This window comes from Podarcis bocagei (assembly GCF_964188305.1).
Source record: "Podarcis bocagei genome assembly, chromosome: 5".
NCBI lineage: Eukaryota > Metazoa > Chordata > Lepidosauria > Squamata > Lacertidae > Podarcis > Podarcis bocagei.
This window is the reverse complement of record NC_138129.1, coordinates 33,204,457-33,217,204: the sequence shown is the minus strand read 5'-3', so window position 1 is coordinate 33,217,204 and position 12,748 is coordinate 33,204,457. Positions and strand designations below refer to the sequence as shown.

The window sequence follows — 12,748 nt, the reverse complement described above, 5'->3', positions numbered from 1 at the left end:
AAATTTCTCTGTTGCAGTCAAAACCCTGAAACCTGTTCAGGCAGTTCTTATGCCTCGAGAGGAAAGAGGAATGCTGGGACCTGTTCTAAGGTCAGTGTGGATTTATGTGACTATAATAACTATACAGAAATGAAAAAAGAATGTAGTAACACTGAGCCAGGCTCGAAATAGGAAGGAAGATGATAGTGCATTCTTTAGTGTACATTAGTATTCTTTTTTTCTTTTGGTGTTAATGGGTTCACACCTGTGCAATAAATTCTGCAAATTGCTGTAATTCAGGGCTGGGCAGTGGTTGTTTAGGGTCTCCAGAGCACATATTTTCTTTGAAGTGCACCAGAAAAGTATTAGGCAAACTTATTTTTTCACAATGTTTTAATAACCATGATTTTTAGATTTAGGACAAGTGTAGTCAGCATTCTGACTATTTCTAGGTTATTTCATCTGAAGCTCTCCTCTGGAACTTATTCTGAGGGAAACTTGGATGGTGATGTTGAGTGAGGGCCTTTTCGGCTGTGGCTCCTTGTCTCTGAAATGCTCTTCCCAGTGAGGTCTGTCTGGCTCCTTCACTGATGTATTTTTGATGTTAGGTAAAGACTTAGCTTTTCCACTAGGCTTTTGACAGACTTGAGTCAATTTTGTTCTGGTGCTAGTGTGCTGCTAAAGCTTCCTGCAGCTGTTATGGGCTGCATGTGTGGTGTTTTTTAAAAAAGGAATTGTAGGTGTTCACTTGAAAATTAAAAAGTTTGAGATGACGTTTAAATGATATTATGAATTTATGTGTATTTTAAAAATGTAAGCTTCTTGAATACATTTTAGGTAACAAGCAACTAATATGTCTAAACAATGTTGATAATATGGTGGTGGTGGGGATGCATAAGCAGCTTCTGCTATCACTTTCAGGGTCAGCCCAAGACATTTTGTTGCCTGAGGCAAAGGTCAAAATGGTGCTGCTCCCCATTCAATGTACAGAAGCTAATTGAACTGGCAACGGTATAGCCTCCTGCACTGCATCTGAGGCAGCAGGCCAGTTTAGGGGTCTCAGTGGAGGCCATGAGTCATACCCAGTGGCATCCTCCAGCTAAGAAGAGGGAACATTTGGTGGGCTTAAGAGAAACAGCCAGAGGGCTGGCATTGCTACTCTGCAGCACCTTCTGCCTGAGGCAGTTGCCTCTCTACCTAATGGTAGTGCCACCCTTGATCAATTTGTATTTGCTCATTGTTACATCATACTGTTCTCATGGGCTGCTAGTATTGATATATAAATAGCATACATTATGCATTATATGAAAATGCCCATAAGAGCAGGCATTGCCCCCAAGGATATTCAGTGTTCCTTACTTAGTAACAAACGTTTATGTTGTGAACTGCCCTGAGATCTACGGGTACAGGGCGGTATGTAAAATTTAATAATAGAAATAGAAATACAAAAAAGGAAGGGCAGAATATACACTGTGAAGTTGCATTGGTTTCAGTGAGAGAGTTGAATGTATGCATGTATATTTCCTATTGAAGTAAATGGAGCTTTACTATACTTTTTTTGGTTGGATCATTTCCTAAGGATCAGCCATGGCTGAATTCCATTTGTGTGTGTGTGTGTGTGTGTGTGTGTGTGTGTGTGTGTGTGTGTTGCATCCTTCCCCAGTTTGGTACCCACCAGAAGTTTTGAACTACATCTCCAATCAGCCCCAGCCAGTATAGCTAATTGTCAGAGACGATGTGAATTATAGTTCAAAATATCCAGACAGCACCAAGTTGGAGAAGAAAACCTACCGATATTTGAAGTATTTTCTAGTCTTTAGCGAATATTCCAGATACATTTTCTTATTAATAATAACAACCTAATGTTAAGGTTTGCAAAGCATATTGCCTTTGGATACAAGAGCAGCAATTAATCCTTGCTGCTGACAGTTAGAACTGACATATAGCTACTTAAAACTATTGCATTTTTATCAATGTTTCTGAACTGTGGGCATTACAAAAATATGGTGGTGCATGATTGCCGATTGTTACACATGTAGAAATGTTCATTTTTCAACGGTGACGTCTGGAATCAGAGCAACCCAAGTGTACTTTGGCTTGCAAAGCTTTCCGTTTTCCTGCTTCCTCCTTTGTCCTTTGTCCCGCTTTCCCCCAAAGCTACTCCTAAAGGCCAACAACACTCTGGGATGTGATGCAATGGTTTCAGTGGGGGTCAAAATCTGGGCAGCAGGGAGGCAGGGCTGAAGTGTCTTCCCTTCACTCAATAAGCTCTTTGGACCCCAGACACTGATTTGCTTTAGCAGTTTGCATTCATTTTAATAAGAACATGAGATGAGCCTGCTAGATCAAGCCAATTGGCCATCTCATCCAGCATCATCTTCTCCTAGTGGCCCAGCAGATGCCTGTGGGAAGCCCACAAGCTGGATTCAACCAGAAGAGCACCCTCCCCTCCTGTGGGTTCCAGCAACTGGTACACAGAAGCAGAGCAGATCCATCATGGCTAGTAGCTATTGATAGCCCTCTTCTACATGAATTTGGAAGACCATCACATTTAAATACTGCTTCTGAGCACAAGCTTCTGCCTCTTTCTCCTCCTCTGTTGCCACCACAGGCACTGTACTCATCATAAAAGGGGCTGGAGCTGCAAAATTACTAATGGTGTCCTGGTGATGTGACCTAGCCTAAAAAAGGGAAGCCATATCTAGAGGCATGTTTGCCAGGTGCTACTTTGGTCAGGATGGCCTTTGTTAGGGGAAACATCATTTTAATTTCTAAGCCTTCCAAGTCCACCCAGCTTATGGTCAAACAAGACATGAAATTTGGAGATCTATGATTAGATTCCTCCATTGCTATGATGATGATGATGATGATGATGATGATGATGATGATGATGATAGCAACACTAACACTGGTGTGGTGGTAATGGGGGTGCAATGTTGTTGGGGCTGTGGTGCTGGAGCAGAGAACCCTTTCTTCCATTTTGCTCTTGGCGTGAGGCCAAGCTTGTGAGCTGAATCAGCCTTGCTCTTCACCCAAGGGGAGATAGAGGCAGTAGGAAGGAAGGGCTGCAGGGTAGGGTGATGTGGAGAGCTTTGTTGCCATGCTGCAAGCAAGAGGAGAGGTCAGATCCAGCCCTGCTCACTTCAACACAGCAACAGTGTCAGGGATGAAGGTACAGCATAGCAATAACTCTGCCTTCTTCCTAGGGCCATTTTTTCGTATCCAGTGTTCAACAACCTTAGGTCCCCAGATGTTATTGGGACTACAACTCCCATCAACCATTACTGGCTAAACTGGATGGAGGTTATGAGAGTTGTGGTCCAACAATAGCCAAGGACCCAAAGTTTAAGAACACTGCCCTAATGAAGGTAATTGAGCAATTGATGGAAGCAGGCTTGGAGAGTAAGTAGATCTTGGCTTTGCTTGTGAGTCTAGCAGGTATAAGAAGAGATGAAGGCAGAGAGAAAGAGAAAGCAAGCAAGCATACACCAATGTAGCAGCTTGGAGCTTCCCCATTGACTCGATGCTAGATAAATAGATATGCATGCAGTTGTGAGTTGCAATATTAAAATATTGCAAAATCCCTAATGAAAGGAAGAGAGTCCCAGCCATGAAGGAGACACGCACTGTTCACAACATATTGTTGTTAGAGATTTTTGCAAACATCTGGGTGTGTATAGTTACAGCCCTGGTGGCACATTCAAAAAGAGTATTAATGAGGATAATAATAGTAATTAGAAATACTAGGCAGTATTATCTACTGCCCTGCAGTCACTGCTCTGCAGTGATACTCTTGGGGTGGTCTTGACCAAGTTTAGCTATGATTCCTGCATTGTAGGGGTTTGGACTAGATGACCCTTGGGGTCCCTATGATTCTATGTGATAAAAATTCTGTGATAAAACTTAGGAGGAAGTACATAGTGGCTAACTCCATGGGATGTCTTTTCTAACGTTGGACCTATATCAAATCCCTACAATAGGCTACTTTGCAGGGTTGTTGAAACCATGCACAGAAAGACTGTACAGCACCATCAAATTAAAAGTACAAAAAACGCCCCAAGAAATTAATCTATTGATATGGTTTTCGGTTATGATAAAGCCCTTTCTACTGGAACTTTCTAAACAAAAACTCAGTCACACCCTCTGATTCATTTTGAAAAGTGCTGCTGTGTGAAATTAGTATCTGCCTGTCATCTTGGCAAGCATGCAGTGACTATTTATTTTTCAACTACCTTCTCGGTAGTAATTGCGACATCAACTTTCCCCCCAACCAATTCCCGTTCCAGGAAGCTTTGAGGCTATTTTATCACAAGAGAAAACATTTTTGTAGCCAAACAGTAGGATAGAACTCTTCTAAATAACAATAAACGTTTGAGGAAAAACATAACTACATATTCACATATTGGAACCCTAAACTTAAAAGGAAACATTTGTCTAAGGTGAACAGACATGGGAGCACAGTTGAGTGTACTGTCCACTGACTGCTGTAGGAAATGGAACAGGCTTGCTTCAAAGACATGTTGCAACAGACACCTTTCAGTTATAAATTGCAATTGTTTGCACAGAAGGAGGTATGATGCATATAGTGCTCTTAATGTGCCAGCTGTTTCATGATCTCCATTTTACATGCCTTCACAGTGAACCTCTTCCTCTATTCTAATTCAATTAAATCATAGAGCCTTATCTAGATATCTAAGCAAATTCATGACTATGCTAGGATTTGCCCCCAGGTGTTGCAGAACCACCTGCGGTCAATGTGTTACACTCAAGCTGGAAAGACTAAAGTTCAAATCCCCCACTTGGTTATGAAGGGCCCAGCCTTTTCAACCCCAAACCCCTGTCCAAGCCATCAGAGCCTTGTGCTAAAACACTCTTGGCAAGGGAGGATAACATGCATTTGCCTCAAAAGTGTGGTCCTCCCTGGATCTAGCCTATCTCTAATATTCCCTTCTGGATCCAGTGGGTGGTGGCTGACAGCAGCAGGTACACCTGGAGAAAATAGGTTATCTAGATATATTCAACTTTCAGCCCTGATTTTGCCACCAATGCAGCCTTGGTCACCCTGACTGATGACCTTTCTTGGGAGAAAAGGAGACTGTGACCCTTCTTGACCACTCAGGAACCTTTTGACATTATTGACCGTGGTGACCTTCTGGCGGGACTCAGGGAGATGGAAACTGGAAGCGCTACATTATATTGGTTTTACTCCTACCTGCTGAGTGGCTGCCTACTGTTGCTTGGCCCCATGGCTTTTGAGCTGTGGGGTCCTGCAAGGGTCCATTATGTCCATTATGTATATGAAAATGTTGAACTGTCACCCAGGGATTTGGAGCCTGGTACCATCAGTATTCTGATGACATGCAGTTCTCTCTCTCTCCTCTCTCCCATTCCATCACAACCAGGAGAGGCTGTGATGGCTGGATGGGGGTCAATAAACTGAGGCTGAATCCTGACAAGGAGGTCTGTGGGTCTGGGACTTAGGCACTGCACTCCCCCTGAAAGAACAGGTTTGTAGTCCATGACTACTTCTGGATTCCAACCTGTCACAGGAGTCTCAAGTGGCTTCTGTGGCTAGGAGTCCTAGCCCAGCTTAGGTTGGTTCATCAGCTATGGCCAGTCCTGGATTGTGTTAGCCTGGCTTCAGTGGTCCAGGCTTTGGTGACCTCCAACCTGGACTACTGTAATGTGCTCTACATGGTGCTACCCTTGAAGACAGTATGGAGGTTTCAGCTACTGCAGAATGTGGCTGCCAGGTTGGGACAGCCCAATGGGATCATTGTCTTTAGAGCAGTGCACTGACTACCAATGAGCTACCGTGCCCAATTCAAGGTGTTAGTATGAGCAGATAAAGCTCTAAATGGCTTGGGACCCAACACCAGCCATCTTAGCTCCTATACTTAGCAGGGGAGACCCTGTTGGTGATTACCTGTGTGAAGGCCTTTTTGGTGGCGGCTCCCCATTTGTAGAATGTCTTCCCTAGTGAGATCTATCAATTTCCCTCATTATTAACTTTAGGAAGAATTGTGAAGCATTTCAGTTAACTCTGGCATTTGATGGCTGAAAGACCTATCCCTGTCAACCCCGAAATTATTGGTAGCTATAGGGTTCCAAATATTAGATGGCTCACTGTAGGACTGTGTGCTGTGTTGGGCCCACTGTAAATATGTGAGACAAATTAACAATCTGTGCAGTGCTTCTTGCAACCAAATTCTCACAAGAGCCTACCAATCAGTAATCACACTGTCCAAAGTTGGAGTTAACTCTTTTTTGGCTGGGGCAACTGTCAGATGGGCGACATATAAATTGTTGTTGTTAGCAAATACATGATCACTACAGACTTAGTTGAGTGTCAGGAATAATGAGCAGAGCAGGCATTCCCAGTGGTCTTGCTCCATGAAAATTATGGAGTAAATTAATGAAAATTAGTTGCTGAGACTAAAAGTCCCCACCTCCTCACAGCCGTCTTAAGTCTCCTTATCTCAAGGGATTTCCCCAAGCAATCAGAGACTGCGCCTGCAGGCAGCCAACCTCTCCTCTGCCCTTTTCATGCCTCTTCTGGTTCTGGGAGAAGAGGGGAAGCTTGTCGCAGCAGGAGGGGGAGACACCCATGACTCTTCACCAGCTTGGCTCATCTTTGCCTCTTGGCCTCCCTCCTCCCTCCTCCTGCTTCAGCCTCTGCCTCTGATTCTAGACTTCTCTCTGCCACAGACCCTCCCTGCTCACTAAGCCCTGTTTACCTCTTCAGCTTCCAACCCCTCCTCTTCCCATTAGTCTCCTTCTGACCACTCATCATTGTCCCACCACCATTCCCCAGGATCTAAGCCTTCTTCCCTTGGTCTTTCCCCAGCTGGTTCCTCCTGCCACTCATCTGTGTTACAACCAGTCCACGTCACTAGTATCTTACCTTCCTCTGTTGACTGCAACTGTACACCGACAGCCAAGATATCACTCTCATGGTTCATTTCTCTTTTGCCTCCATTTGCAGCTCAACAGCCATGCGGCATTTTCTGGGGCCACAGAATATTAATATGGATCTAGAACTTGACACTCAATTCACTGAGAGGTGCCAATATTTGAGTAGCCAATAACAAAACCAATAGTATTTAAACATGCTGAGGTCAGGGTCCCCTGGGCTCCACATGGTCCCATGGCTTAGAAGTGAGATTTCAACAATTCTAGAATGTAAACTGCATATCTGATGCATGACAGCTTTGTACCGGTGCATCCCAGGCCTCCACTAAGGTTGGCTGGCAGTATTGTACTCCCAAGGCATTGCTGGATGACAAGACAGTCCTGGGTTCAGGAGTGGGGGGTTAATGTTTAAGTGAGTATTTTGAATATGAATTAATGTATGTAGCTTTGTGCCAAAATATCTACCATTACTTTTTCCATCTATTCCAGGAGCAGCAAGATACACACAGTAAAGTTTATTTTGGTCCTAGGTATACTTCACTCCCATTAAAAATAAATTAATCAGCAAATTCCTACACAGCTAAGCCTTCTTTTATGTAAATACAACACAGCTGTAATGAATTACAAGGTGTTATTATCTCTCTCTCACACACTGCATAATACTTCACACATAAGAGGTTTTCTCTCCTTAGCTCAGTTTGCAACAAAAGCATCTTAAATAAACTGAGAAAAAAATGTTTGGTTTGTAATGTTTTCACAGAAGTGGAATATACCTCACACATATAAAGTTTCTTTATATGACTCATTTTATAACAAGTTAAACTGAGGAAGTTTGCTTTGGGGAAAAAAATAACAAATTGACTTTTTTTGTACAAAGAAAATTGGTAGCTGTTGCTGGAGCAGAGGCCTAAGGCTACATTCAGAGCAGCCAGCTTGTTGCACTTCATTTCGTTGTAGTTTTGTTCTTTCTCGTCTTCATACTAATTTGCACACATCTCCCATGCATGCCTGCTTCCCGAGCCTGGAGCTGGGACTTCGGTTTTCATTTTCCCCTAACACACTGAATTTGTAGAGTTACCAGTGTACCCATACACCCCCTCCCCCTACAGAATTGATTCAGTGTGTCTCAGCAAGGGATAGTGGTGTTGCAAGCTTTTAAAAGAAGCTAATTTCCATTAATAGGTACACAGGTGCAACAGATTTAATTCAACACTTTTTCCAAAAAATGCAGGGATTGGGTTGGTAACCTGTGACAAATGTTATTAGACTCTCATCATCCCTGATATTGGGCAATGCTGGCTGGGGTTGCTGGGAGGGTTGAAGGTTCCCCATCCCTACAGTAATGAATGAGGAGAGGAGCAGGACAATTACCAGGAAGGCAGCTAGGGTGAAACTTCTGTGAAAGCCAGTCATTGAAAGACGTTTGCCTTTACTTAAAAGAAGTACAAGCTTCTTTCATGCAACCACCTCCCCAGGAATAATAGCACTAAATAATGCATTTTCTAGTCCACCCCATCACATAATTATCTGCCAGTAGCAAATACAGAACATAAGAGTGCTTGCCTGGATTCACCCACTGAAGAGCAGGTTTGTGTGCTGGGGGTCATATTTGAGTCTTCCCAAGAGGATTAACACTTGACAGCCCTTTGGAAGGTATGAGGAAGAGCACAGACACATGCATAGACCTGGTTAAGCATCAAAAGCCAACTTCTGTGAATGCGCATGCTGTACAAAATGAAAGACTTATTTCTATATTGTTTTCAGTACATTTATTTGGATCAAATTTTAAAATGTGTGTGGAGAACTATTCTCCAGGTTTTCAGCAAAGGCATTACATGGTAAGGAAAAACATGAGAATTGTTTCTCGGGTTACATGTTGTACCATAAGAGAAACAAAATAGGTTGTGCCTCTAGAATGGAATAATGCGCTAACCTCCTTAATGCAGCACATACAAGGGCTGTTTTGAAGCGAATGAACTCTTGTTAGTCACATAGGATCCTGAGCCACTAATTTATAAAGAGGTGACCTGAGCAAAACAAACCCAAGAATAGGAAATGTTGCTCATACTGCAAAAACCTTCAGAACAGAGTTTGGAGACACGGAACCCTGAAGTGGTTTTTAATCACAAGTCTTGGGCCCAAACCAGCCTGACATGACAAGCATAATGTGCAGCTTTAAAAAATGCAAATAGCATCAGCTAGGGTGGGGCTGACAATAATCAAGATTGCATCAGGCATGGAGGAGAAATGTAACACCTTCCTCCCATGCTGTAATCCTCAGGTAAATTTCTCAAATGCAGATGGAACATTCAGTGGAAAGAAATTCCCAATTAATGCCAGCTGATGTTCTGCATTTTTTAAAACCTGCACATTACTATCATGTCTAGTTTGGCTCTCTGCCTCCCATGGGGTCATTAAAAAAGAAACAAAAACTCTTCCATCTATTGGGTCATAAAAACTATTACAGAGGCAGGGAAGGAAACTGTCCCTCACTATTTCAGCTTCATACTAACCTTAGTTGGGAAAGGGCAGGCAATCCTTTCAAAAACTTCCGCGTTTTTTCAAGCTTTGGAATTCTAGTTTCTCATTTGTCCCAAGATGCACAATACTTGTACCGAAGAACGTCTTTCACATCCATGCTTGTGCTTACCAGTTTTATGGAAGACAGAATTATGGTATGTTTAGACAGCTGATCCCCTCTTACTAGACGAAAAGCATATTGCCTGTCACTTTGGTAAACTATCTTGCTCTCAAGAAAAGGAAGCTCCATTCAAGAACCTGTGTGTTGGAACAACCAGATAATGGAACTCTGAGGGATTCCTGAAATGAACTAGCAGCATTTAACCACAGATATAATACTATAAAAGTAGCATGTTAATATTTCTAAGGTGAAAATAATTACAAAAAGAGGAGTTCTAATCACTCTTTCAAACAGCAAATACAGCATTTATTCCTTTCTTTCCTGGAAATCCCCACAGTATAAATCAAGTCTCACTTCCAGGAATTGTTCCACATATAGAATTAAACACAGTCAGCAGCAAACGTTTTCAAGCAGGGTGATGAAGATTTCAGAGTCCTTCATCATTATATGTGGGTAAAGCAGGTTTCACAATGCTTTGAGCATTTGTTTCCACAAGGGGGCGCCAGGTCACTTCACCAGACAGCAGCAGGTCTTCTGCAGGAATAGCATCCAGGTGCTGCACCTGACAATCACAACAAAATAATGCAAGTCACCCAAGAGAGATTCTAAATATGATACCTCTCATCAGAAGTCTACCTGTGCAACCACTAAGGAAGTAAAGAGAGGGAATTTGGGATCTCATGGTATTTCAGGTTAAAAAAAGGTAAAGGACCCCTGGCAAGTTAAGTCCAGTCGTGAACGACTCTGGGGTTGCGGCGCTGATCTCACTTTACAGGCCAAGGGAGCCAACGTTTGTCCACTGGCAGTTTTTCTGGGTCATGTGGCCAGCATGACTAAGCCGCTTCTGGCGAAACCAGAGCAGCACACGGAAACGCCGTTTACCTTCCCGCCGGAGCAGTACCTACCGTATTTTGCGGCCCATAGGGCGCACCTAGGTTTTTTTGGGGGGGGGGAATAAAGAAAATATATATATACCCCCCCCCCCAGGCACAGGGCTGGGGCGGGGGAAGCCCAAGCTTCCCCCGACCCCAGAACAGGCAGCTCTCTGCCAGCCGTGGGAGAGCTGCGCGAAGCCCAATGCCTGGGGGGCGCTGCTTGCGGATAGCTTCCTGAAGCCTGGAGAGCGAGAGGGGTCGGTGCGCACCGACCTCTCTCGCTCTCCAGGCTTCAGCAAAAGCCTGCATTCGCCCCATAGGACGCACACACATTTCCCCTTCATTTTGGGAGGGGGAAAATTGCGTCCTATAGGGCGAAAAATACGGTATTTATCTGCTTGTACTTTGACGAGCTTTTGAACTGCTAGGTTGGCAGGAACTGGGACTAAGCAACGGGAGCTCACCCCGTTGTCACGGGGATTTGAACCGCCAACCTTCCGATCGGCAAGCCCTAGGCTCAGTGGTTTAGACCACAGTGCCACCAGGTGTTAGTAAGTAAACCAGACATTTGTAAGATAAATAGGTAAAGGACCCCTGGACAGTTAAGTCCAGTCAAATGCGACAACGGGGTGCGGCGCTCTTCTCTCTTCAGGCAAAGGGAGTCAGCATTTGTCCAGACAGCTTTCTGGGACATGTGACCAGCATGACTAAACTGCTTCTGGTGCAACGGGACACTGTGACGGAAACCAGAGCACACAGAAATGTCGTTTACCTTCCCGCTGCAGCACTACCTATTTAGGTACTTGCACTAGCATGCTTTCGAACTGCTAGGTTGACAGGAGTTGGGACAGAGCAACGGGAGCTCACCCCATCGCGAGGATTCAAACTGCCAACCTTCCGATTGGCAAGCCCAAGAGGCTCAGTGGTTTAGACCACAGCACCACCCTAGTAAGATAAATAATGCCATTTAATAATGCCATATAAAAGGCAATTGTACAACATGTATCTGTTTAGATTTGAGCTGTTCTCTAATCTGAAGACAAATAGAAAATATTGGCTTCCAATGAGCAGATGGCTCCTACATACTGCTTGCTAGAGTAATCCATCTGATAAATGTGATAAACAAATGCATTTTATCTCACATTCTACCTCCAAGAAGCTCATGAAATTACCATATTTTAGCCTAAGTGTTTCACAAACTAGGTTAGGTGGAGAATGACTGGCCTGATGATCAGAAGTCTAAGGACTGACCTGCCTCTCTCCACCTGGTTTGGGGCGGGGCCTGACAGGCTCCATAAAGGACTACTGCTGCTGCTGGGCAGAAAGGCCTCTGTTTTGTTTTTTGTGTGTGTTTTTTAATTGCTATTATTTTTTATCTATATCATTTTAAATTGTGATTGATATTAATACTGTATTCTTAGTTTTAGATTTTATGATTTATGTGGAAATTGTTTTCCATTTGGTTGTGTACTTTTCATGTGTTCTAATTATTGTTTATTACTTTTGTTATGTTGGTAATTATGTAAATCTTGTCATGTTGTAAGCCGCCTTGAGCATTGTTTTAACTATGGAAAGGCGGCATACAAATAAAATGATGATGATGATGATGATGATGATTTCTCCAATATGCCTCCCTGGTCCAGGTCCTACACTCTAACCATTATGCCAATTGCCTGTGTGCAAGTGATTGGCATCTAGAGTAACCAAAACCACAGATCTTATTCTTTATATATCAGTTTTCATTTATAGTGGAAGGGATCATTCAAATGCCATTTCCTTTTTGCCTCTATGGGTGGTTTTTCTTTCTACAAAGCAAAAACTCTAACTATCTCATTAAAATGAATATATCTCATTTTGCTTTAATGATGTTTGCAACCCCCCACCCCTGCAAAAACGCTTTACATTTAGAAAAGCATTTCTACTGGGTATTAGGGTACTGAAATATATGGTTAGTAGGATGGTAAAATTATTGCTAGGTGTGACTGGACAATTTCCATATGACTTTGAATCTTTGTTTGTTCTATAATTGCCCTTACATGAGCCTACGTAGGTTGACAAAAACTTGATCCCTTAGCCACAGTTAAGGAATTGGAACCATGTACCGTATTTTTCTGTGTACAAGACAATATCCCTTTAGTCAAAAATTGGAGGTCATCTTATACACAGATTTATACAATAAGTACTGGGTGAGCTGACTGGAGAAACAAGGCTGTTCTGAGGTGCGGTGGGTCAAAAAAAGCTCAACAGCTTTTGGGGTGATTTTCCCCAAAACTGAACAACTTTAAAATAATGATTTCTAAATTTGGGGCTCCCTTAAGTAGGGGTCGTCTTATACATGGGG

The 12,748-nt window shown here is 43.1% G+C and overlaps 2 protein-coding genes across 5 annotated transcripts in view; one reads left to right on the top strand and one right to left on the bottom strand.

The window, feature by feature from the left end:
• CEP250 (centrosomal protein 250) overlaps positions 1-12,748 on the top strand; it is a 138,401-nt gene that overhangs the window by 13,470 nt on the left and 112,183 nt on the right. Inside the window, exon 2 of the mRNA XM_081194633.1 lies at positions 18-90. The gene's annotated coding sequence lies outside the window, so the exon portion shown is untranslated. The remainder of the gene's footprint in view (positions 1-17; positions 91-12,748) is intronic.
• Positions 9,817-12,748, bottom strand: part of UQCC1 (ubiquinol-cytochrome c reductase complex assembly factor 1) — a 44,592-nt gene continuing 41,660 nt past the window's right edge. For all 4 annotated transcript variants that reach the window (XM_081194777.1, XM_081194778.1, XM_081194776.1 and 1 more), the window contains one exon: positions 9,817-10,094. In XM_081194777.1, the coding sequence (XP_081050903.1) occupies positions 9,960-10,094 (135 nt within the window). In that variant the 3' untranslated portion in view covers positions 9,817-9,959. The remainder of the gene's footprint in view (positions 10,095-12,748) is intronic.